At 41.9% G+C, this 18,241-nt stretch overlaps 3 protein-coding genes across 3 annotated transcripts; all 3 read right to left on the reverse strand.

Annotated features, from left to right (window-relative positions):
* Positions 1-92: 92 nt before the first annotated feature.
* Positions 93-4,003, reverse strand: LOC147046873 (uncharacterized). The gene is made up of 2 exons (XM_085927747.1): positions 3,752-4,003; positions 93-3,380 (listed from the first exon to the last, which is right to left on the reverse strand). The coding sequence occupies exons 1-2, from the start codon at positions 3,942-3,944 to the stop codon at positions 1,450-1,452; spliced, it is 2,124 nt and encodes a 707-aa protein (XP_085783873.1). The 5' UTR covers positions 3,945-4,003; the 3' UTR covers positions 93-1,449.
* Positions 4,004-4,258: 255 nt separating this feature from the next.
* LOC147046874 (uncharacterized) lies at positions 4,259-7,328 on the reverse strand. The gene is made up of 2 exons (XM_085927748.1): positions 7,048-7,328; positions 4,259-6,340 (listed from the first exon to the last, which is right to left on the reverse strand). Exons 1-2 carry the CDS (start codon positions 7,238-7,240, stop codon positions 4,443-4,445), a joined length of 2,091 nt encoding a protein of 696 aa, XP_085783874.1. The 5' UTR covers positions 7,241-7,328; the 3' UTR covers positions 4,259-4,442.
* A 291-nt stretch (positions 7,329-7,619) lies between these two features.
* Positions 7,620-16,511, reverse strand: jak3 (Janus kinase 3 (a protein tyrosine kinase, leukocyte)). The gene is made up of 24 exons (XM_085928032.1): positions 16,478-16,511; positions 15,746-15,980; positions 15,536-15,653; positions 15,106-15,223; positions 14,850-14,995; positions 14,373-14,676; positions 14,006-14,122; positions 13,760-13,917; positions 13,584-13,695; positions 13,329-13,509; positions 13,056-13,180; positions 12,725-12,856; positions 12,533-12,620; positions 12,018-12,142; positions 11,799-11,937; positions 11,463-11,614; positions 11,239-11,389; positions 10,991-11,118; positions 10,053-10,242; positions 9,747-9,871; positions 8,973-9,145; positions 8,225-8,342; positions 8,032-8,145; positions 7,620-7,950 (listed from the first exon to the last, which is right to left on the reverse strand). The coding sequence occupies exons 2-24, from the start codon at positions 15,942-15,944 to the stop codon at positions 7,762-7,764; spliced, it is 3,402 nt and encodes a 1,133-aa protein (XP_085784158.1). The 5' UTR covers positions 15,945-15,980; positions 16,478-16,511; the 3' UTR covers positions 7,620-7,761.
* Positions 16,512-18,241: the final 1,730 nt, after the last annotated feature.

Below are 18,241 nucleotides of genomic sequence, written 5' to 3' on the forward strand. Positions count from 1 at the left end.
TGGGAACTCAGCACTATTGGGTGGTCAAGGTCAAGTCCTAATAGACACGTCATTCACTTTTAATGACTTTCGTGCATCACTGTTCTACCACAACTGATGGGAAAAAAAACCCAAAACTGAATTCTGAACAGGCGTTCGTGCAAAGCTCGATTCAGCAGCTTGGTCTGTTGAACCAGACCGCAGCGTTCGACCAAATTATTCTGTTGGCTTATTTCCAGCAACACGCATTAGTGGTGGTGTTTTCGAGGGCTAAAGATCCTACTTCACAGGCAGGACTTTCTATGTTTGCCTCACGGTTGTATGGTGTTCAACAGGGCTCAATTTTGGGCCCCATTGTATTTGCCGTGCCTGAGTTCCATCCTAAGAAGGCATTGTATTTCCTTTCACTGCTGACTGTTAGATCTTTGTCCCGCCAAGCAAAAATGACACTTCTTAAGCTACTATAGTCATTTAAGGAGGAAATCGCAGCCTGGATGACACTGACTGAACTTCCAAATCAGACAGTGAGCCAGAGTGCCAGCCAGGGGCTTCTACGCTTGGCTGCAGGGCAACTGTGACCATATGAGGAGCATCCCAGGGCTCAGAAAGGCAACTTTTGGAGCAAGTCCAGAGACAGCAGAGGTAAGGGAAGCAGCTCGAGAGCCTCGCTTCTCATCTATTTGTGGGCCCACACTATTGCATTTAGTGCTCTTGCTAAGCTATTCCCAGTTCTTCGTCAAATCTACTGATTACAGTGGAGTGGGCTTGAGATAGGCCCGGAAAGGAATTTCCACTGATAAACACGCACCCATGAAACACGTGTACTCGTCATCACGCCACAAGAGTGTCATGTATTTAAAGGTTTAAAATAGCAAGATGATTTCACTGTAACATGTATAGCCGATAGCCTACTTTATCTGTGTGGGTGTAAGAATAGTGCTCGAATATTTTTCTATTCTTACACCCAGCTTGACCTACATCACATAAGTTCGTACACATGAGCTTTAGAGTGAAATATTTGGAGGAACCTCAAATACACATGTAAACTTAGTGACTGACCATGTAAAGTGAATTCAGGGATTTGTTGCTAAATTAAAAAATGCATTATGAAATACTTTACTTTAGAAAAGTATACAGAAAGGACAATTCATATGTAAAGATTTGACCGTTTCACTCCAGTTTTGCTTTCATTGTCTGCCAGATGATTAAAATAATAGTTAGTTGCAGCGCTTGTTTGTTTGCTAGTAGCATTGTCAGAGAGTGAAGTGTCCCATTTACTTCAATCCCGCGTTGATACTAATTTCCACTTTCCTATTAGCCAGGACTTTGGCGGCATCTAGTGGCGATTACATGAACAACATAAAAGGCAAAAATGGGTGTGAATACTTGAGTTTTTCAGTGTAAAGCGGGCGAGTTCATCTAGAGAATGTGAGGGACCATTTTAAATTGTTTTAAATAAAATAGCTGCTATTATTTCTGAAGCGCCGTCGAGCCTTTCCGGCTGTTTTTCTGGCCGGTACACACGTGGCTGTTGACTTGTGTCTTGAAGGTGAATCTTTTATGACAGACGTCACAGCTGAAGAGTCTCTCGCCGGTGTGCGTCCTCATGTGCATGGTGACGTAGGCTTTGGTGGAGAAGCCTTTATTGCAGGTGGGGCAGGTGAAGGGTTTCTCCCCCGTGTGCGTCCTCATGTGCGTCCTGACGTCGCGCTTGCAGAAGAAGCAACGTCCGCACACCTCGCAGCTGAAAGGTTTCTCCCCTGTGTGTGTCCTCATGTGCGTCTTTAGGTGCGCCTTGGTGAAGAAGCGCTTGGCGCACACCGTGCAGCTGAAAGGCTTGTCGGCAAAGTGGCGCTTCATGTGGATCTTCAAGTACTGCTTGAGCGAGAAGGTCTCGCTGCAAATGGTGCAGCCGAAGGGCTTCTGGCTCGAGTGCGTCGCCATGTGCGTCTTCATGTCCGACTTAGTGGAGAAGCTTTTGGAGCACACGGCGCAACTGAAGGGTTTCTCTCCGGTGTGCGTGCGCATGTGTCGCTTCAGCGTTCCCTTCAGGCTGAATGTTTTGCCGCATTCGGCGCAGATGAACTGCGCGTTGTCGGCAGGCTGCGTGGAGTCGCCTTTGGGGGGCTTGGGGGTCGGGTCTGTCTCGGAGGAGTGCGACGCGGCGACTGTGACCTTCGCTTGTGACGCGCCGCAACGCTCGCCGTGCGCTTCCAGTTCAACTTTGGTGGCAAAACTTTCAGCGCAAGTCGAGCAAACGAAATATTTATCCAGAGAGTGCGTCCTCATGTGAATCATCAAGTATTTCTTGACGGGGAATTTTTTAGCGCAGATGTCACAATTGAAAGGCTTCTCGCCTGTGTGTTTGGCCTGCACGTGTACCTTCAAATCGGACTTCCTGGTGAAGCTTTTGCTGCAAAACGAACAGGCAAACGGTTTCTCGCCGTTGTGCGTTCTCATATGTCTGTTTAAATTTCCCCTCTGAATAAACGCTTTGCCGCATTCCGTGCAGATTAACGGGTTGTTGTCACCTTTAAGGTCCGAAGGTTCTTTGGCGTAGTCGCTGTGCTCGGAAGAGGTGGAGATGGCATCCTCGGCGTCCGATAGTGAAGCGAAGCAGGCGTTTGATGGTCGTGCATCAACTTTAGCTTCGATTTCCAACCTTGTGCCACCTCGGTTGTCGGCGGGCTGCGCCGGGTCGTCTTTGGAGGACCTGGGGTTCGAGTCCGTCTCGGAGGAGTGCGACACAATGGCGGCAATATCCGCTTGTGATGCGCCACGCGCTTCCAATTCGCCTTTGATGGCAAAACTTTGCGCGTAAGTCAAGCAAGCAAAAGGTTTCTCCAGAGAGTGCGTCCTCATGTGAATCATCAAGTATTTCTTGACGGGGAATTTTTTAGCACAGATGTCACAGCTGAAAGGCTTCTCGCCCGTGTGTTTGATCTGCATGTGCAACTTCAAATCGGACTTCCTGGAGAAGCTTTTGCAGCAAAACGAACACGCAAACGGTTTCTGGCTGCTGTGAGTTCTCATGCACGTGTTTAAATTATTGGCAACCGTTTTGCCGCATTCCGGGCAGATTAATGGGCTGTTGTCACTTTTAGGGTTCGAAGGTTGGCTGGCGTCGTCGCTGTGCTTGGTGTCAGAAGAGGCGAAGAAGGCGTCGTCGCCGTCTAATAGTGGAGCAAAGCGGGTGTTTGCTTGTTGTGTATCGGCTTTTGCTTCAATTTCCAAGCTTGTGCCTCCTTGGCTCTCCTCGCAGCGTTGAACGCTGTCGTCTTCACTCTTGACGGCAAAGCCGGTCCACTCGTCCTCATCCTCGTCTTCTTCTTTAACCCGAAAGAGATCTGTTGGCTCCTCCTGCTGCTCTTCTTTACTCTCCACCAACACTTGCCGTATTTCTGAAGAACAACATAAAAACATCAACGATAATGTGAATTTAAAAATATATTTAGGGGAATTGGGCTGTCATCATTTTTGTCTTAGGTAAATGTGGGAAAAGTCATTTTTCTATGGGAAATACTTTCCGGCTGCACAATATCAAATGATTAATTTTTAACACAGGACGACTTAAATTTTACTGGAGTAGCTTCTGTTAAAAAAAAATTTAAAATAAAAACGCCACTGAAATTACCGTAATGCAGACACGCAAGCCAAAATTGTGGTCGCTAACGCCAACTACATCCGGCTAAATAAAAAAATAAAATATTAAATAAACGATGCAGCAAATAGTTATTGTCGGACATGAAAGAAGACGAACTCGAGAACGAACCAGACGTGTGTAGTCCAAGTTGTGGCTTGAGAACAGCGTCCAGTAGTTCGCGTTGCCGCTCGTTCTCCTCTTTGGTTCGACAAAGTTCCTCTTCGTAGTCGGCAATGGTTCTCTCGAGCAGTTGGAAGATCTCCTCCACGGCCACGTTTAGTCGCTGCTTCACCAGCTCTCGCAGCATCCTGACTTTACACATTTTCTACACTGCCCAAATCCCGCTAACCGATGCGACGCTAACTTCCGCCTTTTTCTTCTTCGGTGGTAGTTGGGCGGAAGTTAAGATCCACGGCAGCGGTTTGCTGCTCTCTTTTGGATTGAATTAGAAACAAAAGGTGCCATATCACGTTATTACACTTTCAACAGACATTCCACGTTTTAACGTAATGATGTTAGGACATGAAACCTACCATTTAAAACGTGAATACTATCATGTAAAAATGTAAAAACACATGCAAAGTACAATCATTATCGAACACAACACTTTTTTTTTCAATTTCTTTAATTAGATCGAGGATGTGAGCATAATAAATAAAATAGCTGCACAGGCTGTGTTTTAACGTCAGGGTAATGACATAATTACCCATTTATGTTTTTCGCCAGTCTGGTTTTGGCAAGAAATCATTCTCCATAGTCAAACACAAAATACGACAAGACTTTAAACAACTTAATATTCAGTCTGTTATACCGTTTAAAGTCACGGCGTGTTATTGCCGTTTTTATATCCGGTACACACGTGACTGTAGACTTGTGTCTTAAAAGTGAATCTTTTGTGACAGGCGTCGCAGCTGAAGAGTCTCTCGCCGGTGTGCGTCCTCATGTGCATGGAGACGTACGTCTTGGTGGAGAAACCTTTATTGCACACGGGACAGGTGAAGGGTTTCTCTCCCGTGTGTGTCCTCATGTGTGTCCTGACGTCACGCTTGCAGAAGAAGCAGCGGCCGCACACCTCACAGCTGAAAGGTTTCTCCCCTGTGTGTCGCTTCATGTGTGTCTTCAGGTGTGCCTTGGTGTTGAAGTGTTTGGTGCACACAGAGCAAGCAAAAGGCTTGTCGGCAAAGTGTCGTTTCATGTGCACGTTCAAGTAGTGCTTGAGGGAGAAGGATTCGCTACACAGGGTGCAGTTGAAGGGTTTTTCTGCCGAATGCGTTCTCATGTGGATGGTCAAATCTCCGTTTCGGGAGAAGCGTCTGCCGCAAACGGCGCAGCCGAAAGGTTTCTCCCCGGTGTGGATTCGCATGTGCCGGTTCAACGTGGCCTTCTGGACGAAGGACTTGCCGCATCCGGAGCAGATGAAGCCTGCCTGTTGCGCAGGGGCACATTTAGAGTTCTTTTTGCGGTCCGTTTCCGAAGAGTGTGGCGGCGTGTTGTCCGCTTGCGATCCGCCGCATTCAGCATCTGTGGCGGTGTGCGTTTCAAATTCTTCTTTGGCGGAGAAACCCTTCCCGCATGCTGAGCAGCTAAACGGGAGGTCGGCGTTGTGCTTCCTCATATGTGTGATCAAATATCTATTGATGGGGAAGGTTTTGGCACAGACGGTGCATTTAAAAGGCTTGTCGCCCGTGTGCTTGATTTGCACGTGCACCTTCAGATCAGACTTGCGGGTGAAGCGTTTGGCACAAAACGAACAGCTGAAAGGTTTCTCTCCAGTGTGCGTGATCATGTGTCTGTTGAAATGCCCCTTGTGGTCAAAGGTTTTACCACATTCGTAGCAAACGAAATGACTGTTTTCGTCGTCGCCGTCAGGCTTCTTTTCCGCCTCTTGGCTGTCGTCGCTGTGATCCGTATCAGACGACTGAGCCATTGCGTCTTTGTCATCTGGATCTGAAAGCGGAGCAAAGTTGCTCACTACTTGTGACTGACCCTGATTGGATCTACTGGAGGCTTTTGGGTTCTCCTCCGTGTGGGTCAGCAAGTGCAAGGCCAGACATTCCCGACTGGAGAATTGTTTCATACAAAGTGAGCATGCAAAAGGTTTCTCTGTCACGTGCGTCCTCATGTGGTTCATGAGCTTGTACTTATCTCGGAAACCTTTAGCGCAAACCAAGCAGGAGTAGGGATGCTCCCCCGTGTGTATTCGCATGTGTCGGTTCATGTGATGCTTCAAGTAGAAGGTTTTGGAGCAGCAGGAGCAAGCAAAGTGTTTCTCTCCGGTGTGCTTGAGCATGTGGATTTTTAAACTTCCTTTATGTGTAAACGTTTTGCCGCATTCGGAGCACTTGAATTGTTTGTTGTCTGTGTGATGCGTTGCATAGCCTTGGGAGTTCTTTTCCAAAGTTTCTTTGGCGCTTTCCCGGTGGTCCGTATCGGACGACTGTGACATCGCCTTGTCCATATCTGACAGTGGAGTGTCGGCTTCTCTGTTCTGCTCACTTTTCCCACCATGAAGCTGCTGAGATTCAAGGCTATAATCTTCACTCTTTACAGGCACGCTGACGGTCAGCATGAAGGCCTTGAGATCAGCCTCCTCCTGCTGCCGTTGAAGCTGCTCCCCATCCTGACTACTCCACGCTTCCTCTTTAATGTGTGGGGCCCGTGAAAGCTCGCCCTCTCCAATGGCTGCCTCCTGACTCTGCACCAACACCTGCTGGATGTCTGCAAAGCATAAAAGACATGACAAATGAATATATTTGAGGGTTTTCTCATACTTGTCACATGTCATCTAGGGTACTGTAACAGTCTCATCATGAAATAAAACAATACAGTAGTATCTTGAATCAAGGGTGCTATATTATGAGGTTTACCAATTATGAGCTGTCATGTGGTCGATTGTTTTTCCCGTTGAAGCAAATGAGCATGTGCCCTGTTCACTCGGTAATAATAGTCATTATTTGACTTTTACTACATTCATATTTGCTCAATGTCATATTACCTTACTGAAAGAAAACTTGAATATATTTTTTCTGTTCAAAATTAAATTATTAAAGTCCCAATGATTGTCACACACACACACTGGGTGTGGTGTTTTTTGTCCTCTGCATTTGATCATGATTATCATTTGAATCGTCATTAAAAGACCTGTCTGATGATGCTCTTTTGTGATTTCATGTCAATTAACCTTTGACATTTTACGCACATACCAAGATGGCGTGATATTTTGCACGTCTCTGTCGGAAATGAGTGCATCCCTTACGAACGCTGACCGTAAAAGCAGGTAGCGCCAGTTAAGATGGAGGCAGGCGAACAATGGCAGACTGAAACTAATCGTCAATTCGTTCCAATATGTACAAGCTACGGGGACTATTTGCTAAGAAAATACATCGTTCACATTGAACACGGGAGGGGACCATATTTGCGCAAACCTGTTGCGTGCACTGCGACTTGGGGTTTGAGAACAGTGTCCAGTAGTTCGCGTTGTCGCACGTTCTCCGCTTTAGTTCGGCAAAGTTCTTCCTCGTACTCCGCGAGGGTTTGGTCAAACAGTTTAAATATCTCCTCGATGGCCACGTTTACTCGCTGCTTGACGAGCTCGCGAAGGATTTTGACTTTACACATTTTTCTACATCGGACCAAGTCCCATTGGCCGTTTAGCGACTTGGTGCTAACTTCCGCCTTTTTCTTCTTCGGCTGGTGGTTGCGCGTTGTGTTGCCATCTGTCCCGGATTTTCATGGTTTGGCTTTAAAAAAATAATAATCCGGGACACTGCAATATCCCGGATTTACGGAAGAGGATTGGGGCCAGTGAAGAAAAAATAAAAATGGGGTCACAGTATTCTGACTTTTTTTCCCCTCAGGATTCTGACTTTAACTTTGACTCCCACTTTCTGATTTTTAAGTGAATTTCGGAATTTCTATAATACCACTTTAATTCAGATACAGATTCCTTAACTAAAGAAGCCAATTAAAAACACCCCAGATCTGGAGATTGTCTTCTTTAAATGACTTTATTGTGACATAGTAACAGGACTCAAACTTTTTAACAAATGGAGAAAATTTTAAGATTATTGCCACACTTTCCCTTCCTGTTTGTGTTTTAACCATTGAGATCCTGCTGGAAAGCGCTTATACAGATGATCTTAATGTTCACTCAATAGCTGTAAACATGATGTGGTGACATTTTTTGAAGCAGTGTGAGAGGATCTCCCTGTCGGGATCTCCCTCTGAGCCTCTTCTTGCATGATGATTTCTATTTGATCCTCCAGGCTGGAGAAACACGGTCTTTCCTCAAAGTTGTAAACCCAGCACTGCCTCATCAAACCGTAGACCTGGTGCGACAATGACATTTTCATTGACATTGCATGTGGATGCACTAATACTACAGTGTGTACAGCTAACCCCCCCTTTACCTTGGGTGGGCAGTTTGGAGGGGTAGGGAACCTCCAGTTATCCTTGAGGATATTTAGCAGATGCATTGAAATGGATAATCCATGCACATTAGTTCCAATCTCCTGCAGACATAGCTAAAACATGCACAAATGATCAATTAACCATGCATGGTTTGAGATGAATTAGGCCAACCACACGTGTAAAAGGGCTCACCTTTTTGGGGCTGGAGTTTGCATCACAGTAGGAAAATAGCTCATGAAGAACAACTCCAAAACTCCACACATCTGACTTTTGGGAGAACCTAAATTCAGTAATGGATTCTGGGGCATACCTGCATTGAACACAAATGTATAATTGACTATTATGCCCCTCCAAATGCACAGTGAGGTGACATCAAAACATATACACGCGAGACAAGAGCTCAACATTTTAGGTATCTGGACTCAAGTATCTGGACCTGCTACACAATTTATCAAATTTATATTTTATTATTTTGATTATAAGATGTTTTGTCAATTGCTGATGTTTTCCATGATTGACTCTCACTTAGTACACAAGTGATTTATTTCTTCCTTAGGGCATTCCTTATGATTGTAACGGCTATGAACAATATTGCAATGCTTCTGATTATTTCTTATCTTTCAGCATCACAAGCTTGTTTTTCCACACATAGAGCGCTTGGACTTTAATGTTGATTATACATTTAACAAGTATGAATGTAGTCTTTACAGGTTAAAACTCAAATCTGAACCTGAACTTCTTCAACCCCTTTCTTTAAACCAACACTCTCTAGCTATCTAGAGGAGTTTAAAAAAAAAACACAAGTTCAAGAAGCAAAGTCTGGGCAGTAAAAATTGAGATGCTAAGATCTTGTTTTATATTCTGATGTGAAAACTCAAATGTTTTCAGTATTCACCAAAAACTGGCCACCCTTCATGTTTTCCAAAATGAAGAGACCTACCAGAAGATGGGACTTTCTCCAGGCTGTTTGACTCTGTAGTACTCTTTGTCCAAAGGAACAATCTTGGTCAGTCCAAAATCAGCAATTTTAACCAGTGATTCACTAGCCACAAGGATATTTCTGGCAGCAAGGTCTCGGTGCACGTAACGTAATGTCTGCAGGTATGTCATGCCCTGGAAGATAAAAACATTGATCATATCACATCCCTTGATACATCGCTATCACCATCCCTGCCTACACATCCTGCATGGGGAAAAAACAAGCAAGATAAGCTTTTACTGCCCACAACTATCTTTCCAATCGTTTGAACATCTCTGTTGGACTGCCCCTCAATGAAAATTGTTCTATATGTATCAAGTATAGGAATAATAATTTTTTACTTAAATATTAAGTCGTTAATTACTCCGATAGTGGAATTGATGTTGAGTAATCAAGTCACTCCAGAAAATGGAGTGCACTACTTGGGTCTAACCAACAGAGGCGCTGTCAATTTAGTCTCATCTAGTTCTTGGAGGTAAAGAAGAACAATATCCAAGATAAGTTATGAGCGGCTGAGCAGCATTTTTGTAGTCATAGAATATGGTGCGTGTCCTCCTGGATACAAGAGTTAAAACATTTAGAGAGCTATTTTCCATTATAATAGTAGTTGGAAGACCATGAAGATCTTGATGATTGTAACTGTCCAGAAAGTCAAGATTTTGCATTCATTCATAGTCAACATTAAATTCACACAAGCAAGACAACTGCATGTAAGATGATATATTTAAATCTTACTTTACAGATCTGTGAAGCAAAGAGTAGCATGCGCCTGGTATTAATGTTGTGTCGGTTGATTTCTGTATACACAATAAGACTTCCATGTGGTAAATATTCCATCACCAAACTCATCGTGAGCCGCCCTGAAAACACAAGTCAAGGTTACCATCTTTCTATGTTGCTTCAAGCACTCTAAATTACAATGAAGTTCGGAACCCAGAATGCTGCAAAGACGAGAAACGTGAAAAGGTGCTATATATGTACCATGACGTGTTTGTTCGCAAACTTGTCACATGGAAAGCAAAATAGTTTTGACAGTGTTACCCATGCTGTAGCAGACCCCTCTATACTTGACGATGTAGTCGCAGCACATCATGCTGAGGGTTTTGATCTCTTTACGAAAGTCCTCCAAGGTTGATTGCTTATTAGGCTGGAGCTTCTTCACAGCAATCATCTCGCCTGTGTTATCTCCCAGTGGGTCGTAACGACACAGTTCGACACTTCCAAAATTTCCCTTTGGTTTAAAAAAAGACATCAGATTGACTTGATCGGTGATTGTCATGCATGTAAATTTTCGACTCAAATTATTCATACCTACAATTGCTTATACCCTTAAAATGTATTTCTTTTTACAAATGTATTTATATTCTGTCGATGATACATTGCAGCAATATAGTAAAGGTGAGTGAAAATGTGAATATTTATTCACAAATTGATTTATAGTCCATGCACCGAAATTTTCTCATTGTGCCGGTGGCCACTGTGCTCATATAAAAAACATGAGTCTAGAACCCTGTTATGCCATCACATATTTCTGTGGTATGGAGCCTACTTATCGTATTTTCCAGACTATGAGGCGCACTTAAAAACCTAAAATTTTCTCAAAAAGCCGACAGCGCACCTTATAGTCCGGTGCGCCTCATATATGGACCAAATTCCTAAATTTAAACTGGCCCGAAGCATTGTGTCATGAAATCAATCATAAGTGGCCCGCTGAAGACCATGAATCATGAATCAAAAAGACTACGGATCATTATTTTGTAATTATAAAGTAATTTGTTGCATCTGAAGTTGAAATACAAAAGATAAAATGGAGAATGATTTGGATTAAAAATCTGACATGATGCATTAATGGTGCGCCTTATAGTCCGGTGCGCCATATATAAGGGCAACGTTTTAAAATGGGCCATTCATTGAAGGTGCACCTTATAGTCCGGTGCGCCTTATAGTCCGGAAAATGCGGTAAGTCATTTCATGTGTACCTTTCCGAGTAGGGAGATGTACCGTAGGTGTCGCTCCTCAAACAAAGTCTGGTCCTGCAGTGCATGACTAGATGCTTGACACACAGGGTTGAGGGTGACAGGCTCAGTGGCGTGAAGTATCTCATAATCTGTAAAGAAAACGGAAAATAAATGTCAGTAATGGTTGTAAGAGTTTTGTTTGGGCCACTGTGTCAGCAGGATGTGTGAAGAGGCCTAAACCTGAAGTAGGACAAAAATCTTATCAGCACCTGATGTGATGAGACTGTTGAGCTCCCGGATGAGGCTACGACATGACGGTCTGAAGACAGACTTGTGGTTCATGCACTGACTGATCAGCTCGGCCAACTCTGTCCACTGAGAGGGCGCCAGCTGCTGGAAACTCTCATAAAATTGCTGCTTCTACAAACAAGACCATTTGAAACATTTTATACAAATACATACATATTTAATCTTGGGGTATGAAGTCATGTACCTGTTCAAGGTCCCAGTCTTGTAGTGGAGCATTGCCATTATTAAAAATCTCCCACACTGTGGCACCAAAGCTCCACTTATCACACTCCAAGGTCAGTTTGTCTGGAGCCTCCAGCACCTCAGGGGCAACCCAAGGAATTCTGTCCAGGATAACTGAAATTATCATATAGTGTCAATAGAAAATTACAATGTGTTACTTTATATGTGGAACACAAATAGTACACTCTGTCTTCTGTGATAGGTATTACTTTCTGCATTTCTTGTGTCAGCATCAATTAAGGAAATCTTATCTCAGACCACCTTTTTCCGTCACTAGGAGACGAGAGGAGTTTCTCACCATCCCTGCCCATCATTGCAACGCTGATGCCAGGGTCGCTTAGCTTGATAAAAGGAGAGATGCCCTGAGATGTGTCACCTTCTCTGGCCAGTAGAAGATTTTTTGCACAGATATTTCCATGGACAATGTTATTTTCCTCCTGCAAGAACAATGTATTTCAATAACAAACGTCATGTTTTTTTAAACGTGTCATCATCCACATTGAAAATCTCTACTCACCAGAAAGTTGAGAGCACATGCGAGCTGTTTGACTACGTCAAGTTTCCAGCTCACTGACACGGATCGTCCCCTCTTCAGGTAAAGATCGAGGGCCCCGTACTTTACAAACTCTTGGACCATTATATCTGTAAAGAGTAGGAAGGTTTTCGTTATCAGCTGCGAGGACTCAGATATGCTCATCCAAAGCTACAGGACACAGCTTCAGTAATGTGCAGTGAATCTTGGAGAATAAAACTTATCAATGCATATGTGTATTTTTGCAGATGTAAAAAACAAAACGAATCTACCGTATTTTCCGGACTATAAATCACAGTTTTTCTCATAGTTTGGCCGGCTGAGGGTGCCACGTACTCTGGAGCGACTTATAGTCCGGAAAATTCGGTATTTTAATCAAATCACATTGAGAACCTCTTATGAAGACATTTGGCAAAACCTTACTTCAACATGTCAGATACATTTGGAACAGCATGGAGTAAAGGGAAAGGTCCTGAACCTGCATTTAGGTTTCAACTTACTTTTTGTTCCATGGATACTGATGCCATAAACCAAGAGGAGGTGTTTGTGTGAGATTTGACTCATTATGCTGGCAGCTTCAAAGAAGGACTGAGTGACAGATAATACAAAGTCACACGTAATGTTGATGCAACTTGATTGATAGCTCAATATCGCAATCTAGTATGTATGTTCTCTGATCAAGTTAAACTCACTTCCCAGCAGTTCTTGTGACCCCCATCAAGTTCTTTAAGTAGAACATCAGTCACATGTTTCTCCCCATCACGAATGTCTGTTTTAGAACCTTTAAAAACTCGTGTAAAGGATCCCTGTCCAAGGCTTTCCCGCTAGGAAGAGTAAGCATAAGATAAATTAAGATTAAGTCAAGTGATGAGAGTTAAGAAAACCAGAACCTAAAACTCAATCTGTCAGTAAAACATTCAAAATGTTTAAAATGCCATAATCCTCATAACAGAGGTAGCATATTATGCTAATTTCCAGGAAGCAATACAATCGGAAGACAGTTTTGCAGCTACAATAACATACCCATTTTAGGTCTTTGTATTTGATCATGTGGAACTGGATATGACTGAACTTTTTCCTCTCACGTGTTGGGGACCCTCGGACCTCAACAGAGATACCGTTGCGTATGATGACGAGATTTGTAAGCTCTACAAATAAACCGAAATCGATTGTTATATTGGATAATTTTAAGGCACATCTCTAAAAATTGACTTGGAAGTCTTGACGTTTTGATGTGTATATATTTTATATTCCTGGTATACTTGTCATAGAATATTCAGTTCAGAAGAATGCAACCTTTGGGTTTGGGAGGACAGCAATGGCCGAGCTTGGTAGGCACGTTATCCAGCACAAGTTTTTTTTGCTGATAAAAGCTGGTGAGCTCTCTCAAACTGGAAAAGGACTTCTGGACACCAGGAAGACGGTAGTGCTCATTCTTAACGATGAGACAATCTTTGTAATCAAGTCCAAGCGGAGTCTTGACAAACATAAACACAACATGGTTACAATCTTGTGGTTGGTATTTTGGTATGGCTTTAAAGCACAATTTACCTGAATACAAACAGTGAGGAAGAAGTTATCAAAATCTTTGGGACTTTGCCGGAGTAGAAATGTTCCACCTTTAGCACTGAACTTTTTCAACTTGTCAACTGCAAATTCCGATCTGATTGGAAATGTCATTCATAGGTGATGTGGTCGGAGTTCAATTATCTGTCAACAGGACTTACGTGATTGGGCCGTGGTAATGGTTTTTGATACCCTCCAGAATACTTTCAGGCACAGTGTCGTGACAGAAGTAGTGGATGGAGTCTGTGGTCAGTCTGAAGTAGCCATCAACCAGCGACACAAATGAGAGCGCTTCTCTGCGACTCTGGAAATTAGCTTCCTTTGATGCAAATCAAAGAGTAATACTTGGGAATTTAACATTTTTCTTAATAATGTTTGGGCACAATCCGCACTAAAAACCGACTGACCATGTATCTGTCATCATGACGAAATACAGTCACCATCCTGCTGTTTCCCTGCTCATGAGCTACCCGCTTCATACTGATGGCAATGATGTCCTGGAAATCACAGAAACTCTGCCACTCCTACAGAGAAAGATGAGCAAATGTGGTACATTTGATTTCATATTTAGTTGCCAGCTGAGAAAGGCCGAAAAAAAGCACAGTGGAAATATGAAAAGTACATAACAGGAGGGAAGAATGGAGCTGGGTTTCGAACCAATAAAATTCTGATATAGACTTGCAAACCACCTGCCATTGGTCACTGTGTTGCCCCAAACAAATCAAATCATCAAGACTGTGGCACGGATCACAAGTGAAATAATTTTGAGCTCACCAAAGAACCATCAGGATAACAACTTCCGCTGGTTTGAATTCCAATTTCCCCAGAGACTTTCACATGGGTGAACATTCCAGTGGAGTGGGAAGACCCAGCGCTGACGTGGTACACTTCACTTCCTAAAGTGGGAACGATGCCAGCCATTTGAACCAAGTACTTCAGTTTCAGGCTGTATTCGTCCACAAAGCTATTTCCAAGCTTTTTTAGGAAACGTTGGAGAGCATTTCTGATTCGATAGCGATCCAGGCGATTGCGTTTCTGGATGTCATGGCGGTGTGACTCAGGAAGGCAAGATTTGTAGCTGAGGATATAGATAACACACATTTCTTGTTTATTTCAAATGAAACCAGTTGACAGGTAGTCGGTAGAAACTGCTGCACAGAAAATTAACTCTGAAGTAGAAAGTACCATTCAGTTCTAAGACCACTCCCTCAAATTAAGAGAATCACACTTGTGTGTAAATATTGCAATTACCTAAAGATCTTGCAGAGCTCTCTTACACTCAGATGTTGCTCCTTTGCTATCCTCCACAAGTCCAGCACAGCCAAGCCAAGGCATTCATCTTGAACACTCAAAGGTGGAGCCACTCCAGCTTCACCTGTGATGAAATCATTTCGTACCTACGTAACCAAAGTAATCAGTCAGATATGAATTAAAAAAAAATATGAAAGTCATTTTATTTCAACATAAGGCCTCCCAGTAAATATATTACAGCTCATGTTTTCTTTACCTGGGCAAAGAGATAGTCAATGACAGAGTAGTCAAGCACAGGACTAATTCTGTCTCTGGTTAGACTGTAGCGGTATGACATTCTTGGTCCCTGTCCATACCAGCTTCCAAAGAAAAACCTGTATCGAAATCACAGATAACTCGAGGTCTAAAATTGACCAAAAACAAATTGTGTTTTAAAAGTAAAGTAAACTAAGTGTGTGATACAATATTGTGGTTTAACCGAGGTCCTGAGATTTTGAAGCCAAAACATCATGGAGAGAAAAACTTTTAAAGTAGAAGTGTCGGAAAAATTAAATCGAATAGATAGCAGTTAGCATGTCTGACTTAAAGTTGCTAGGTTCACATTGATGAGGGGTTTTGATTGTTCCTTTGTTTATTATTGATTTCTGAAGTACCGAGGTAAGAACTATACAACTAAATATACAAACCTCACTCTGAAGTGGACCTGTATGTTTTCTTCTGTGTTGAACATATGTGATGGAGGGTACCAGAAAGAGATACCACCAGATGCCAAACCAAATAAACTTTGATAAACTGGTAAGATTCCTTGAGAAATAAACACACGCACATTCATAAAATGTAGCATGTCTATAGGAGGGAGAATTCTTTTTTTAACTACCAATATATTGTCATCTTACCGCATCTTTTGGCAGCTTGGATGCAAACATTTTCAGCAGAAACTTGGCCAGATGATATATGTATTGTCATTGGATTTTTAGTTGGAGGGAAGAAGTACAAGTGTACTTGCAGACTAGCACCAGTGCTTGAACTGGACCTCTGGCTGCCTCCACGGTCTCTGATCATTAGAGGAGTACATTCCTCCTCGCTAAGATTCATGAATGCTTCTGAGGATGAAATCAACTCACTGAAGATCTAATAATAGGGGGACAATTGTAAATATGAGTAGACACAGAAAGTCATCAAAAGCTCCTTTATATTCAGCCCACGTTGCCTTTTTCCCCCTCTTTTACACAGGTACTTTTCTTCACAATCATTTCTCATGTCTGGAAAAACAAATAAATTAATATCTTTGGTACAATTCTATTTAATCTGATTAAATCAGTGACTTGGTTTGAATTACAACCACTGTATGATGCTAAGAAAAATACATAGTACAATACGACATCATTGTAAGATTCCATTATAGATAATTATAAGAATATTTAATGCCACACTTGGGATTTTTTTTCATGTCATTAATATAATACCCATGCAAAATTCAAATTCCCACATATTTCAAATACTGTGAAACAAAATCTTTGACCTTTTGATGAATAAATAAAATACAGGTGTTAATTAAGCAAACGATCCCTTTTTCTTCATAAACATAAAACACAAAAACAATAAGAATAAAACAAAGCGTCTTTTACCTTTACATGTGTATGGCAGAGGTCCTATGGTTCATAATTTGCTCACGGATTTCTTTTCTATATTTGCCTGTGTGTCTGAGTTGGCAGGAAGTTTTTGGTTTTCCTGTTATAGACGAGCAAACATCATGTGATCAGTAGCTCTTTTTTATTTCTCCGCTCTGAATGTAAATTGAATTTTGAAGTAATTTCTATCGCCTTTTTTTCTGATTTTTATCGTAATTTCAGATGGATTTGTGGTGTAATCCTGATCATAGTCAACCACTGTATGAAAATTTAGTTCCGCGAATGAATGAATTAATTTACTGTCGCTGATCTGAACCGGAAAACAGAAGTAACCGACCACTGTGGTTTCCCCGTTCAGCATAGAGGTTCTCAGACGTTTCCTGTCACAGCATCAAATGTGTCTTCTGAAGTGTAAACATTTCACTGGTTGTATATTAAATGTTATTTTTAGAGCTACTGTATTTCTCATCAGTTTTGTGCTTGATTCATTCTTGATTGCATCTCAATTATAGTCGACCTTTTTACTCCAAGAGCGTCTCCAAAAGGTTAGGGTTGGTGAAGTTACAGCTGGCAGTTTTGGTTTTGTTTTTTTGTCAGTTTTGGGTGTTGCCAACTGCCTCATCCAGAGCGTGCCCCCGTGTTGTTGAATTATTTGTGGGAGTTGTTATTACATGATTCATTATCCACTAGACAAACTCTGAGTCCGTTTGGTAACAGAAGGCCAGCGCAACAATATCAAGTCACTTGGTTTTGTGTATTTTGGTTTATTTACCCCCCCCCCCCCTTTTTTTTTTCTCATCTGGAGCATGGCTGTGTAAAAATTTTGGGGGGCTGTTTTCCATGTATTGTTAAATTATTTGTGGAAGTTAAAACAAAGTCATCACAATGATACCAAGGCACATGTTTAATCTAATAAATGAGGAACCAACAGACCAGAAAAACTAAATACACTCATGTTAATCGTCCAGATAAGCAACATTACTAGTAACCATTTTGTATTTTTACTGATCTACTCACTCTTCTGAGCATATCCAAATCATATTGTACAGTATTTAATTTTGCTGAATATTTATGAAACTTTAGGTTAAGGTGACGCAGACAGGATTCAACTTCCACATTGAAGGGTGGGTACGAGTGCATGAACGTTGCCACTAGTGCCGTTCTTCTATGCGCATCAAGCAAGTCTGTTGTTTGGCTTTGTAAACTATAGCTATATATATATATTCCTTCTGTTTGGCTCACAAATGTTGGGGAATGCAAAACTCCCACAGAGCTTCTCATATTTTTGGCTAAAAATTGAAAATAGAAGTATTTTATTTTTATTATTATTTTTTTTTTTTGAAATTCAAAATCCAGAAATCAGCAGCAATTAAATTCACTTCTATAACATAAACAATAAGGATGACGTCACTTAGTGACAATGAGCCAAAAGACCTGAATACTAAATAAATACATCAATGTTAATCATGCAATGAAATCCACATCAACAACATGAACAACAAGGATGAAGTCATTTAGTGACAAGGAACCAACAGACCAGAATACTAAATAAATACACCTCAATCATGTTTATCTTGGGAAAACATTCAGCAGCTCTTTTATGTACCGTAATTTTCGGACTATAAGTCGCGTTTTTTTTCTTAGTTTGGGTGGGGGCGCGACTTACACTGAGGAGTGACTTATATGTGAATATTTTCACAAATTTTCAAAATTCAAAAAAAATAAAATAAAGAAAAAGGTAAACCGCGATAAACGAACTGC

This window comes from Syngnathus leptorhynchus, chromosome 13 (assembly GCF_054491065.1).
Source record: "Syngnathus leptorhynchus isolate UIUO chromosome 13, UIUO_Slep, whole genome shotgun sequence".
NCBI lineage: Eukaryota > Metazoa > Chordata > Actinopteri > Syngnathiformes > Syngnathidae > Syngnathus > Syngnathus leptorhynchus.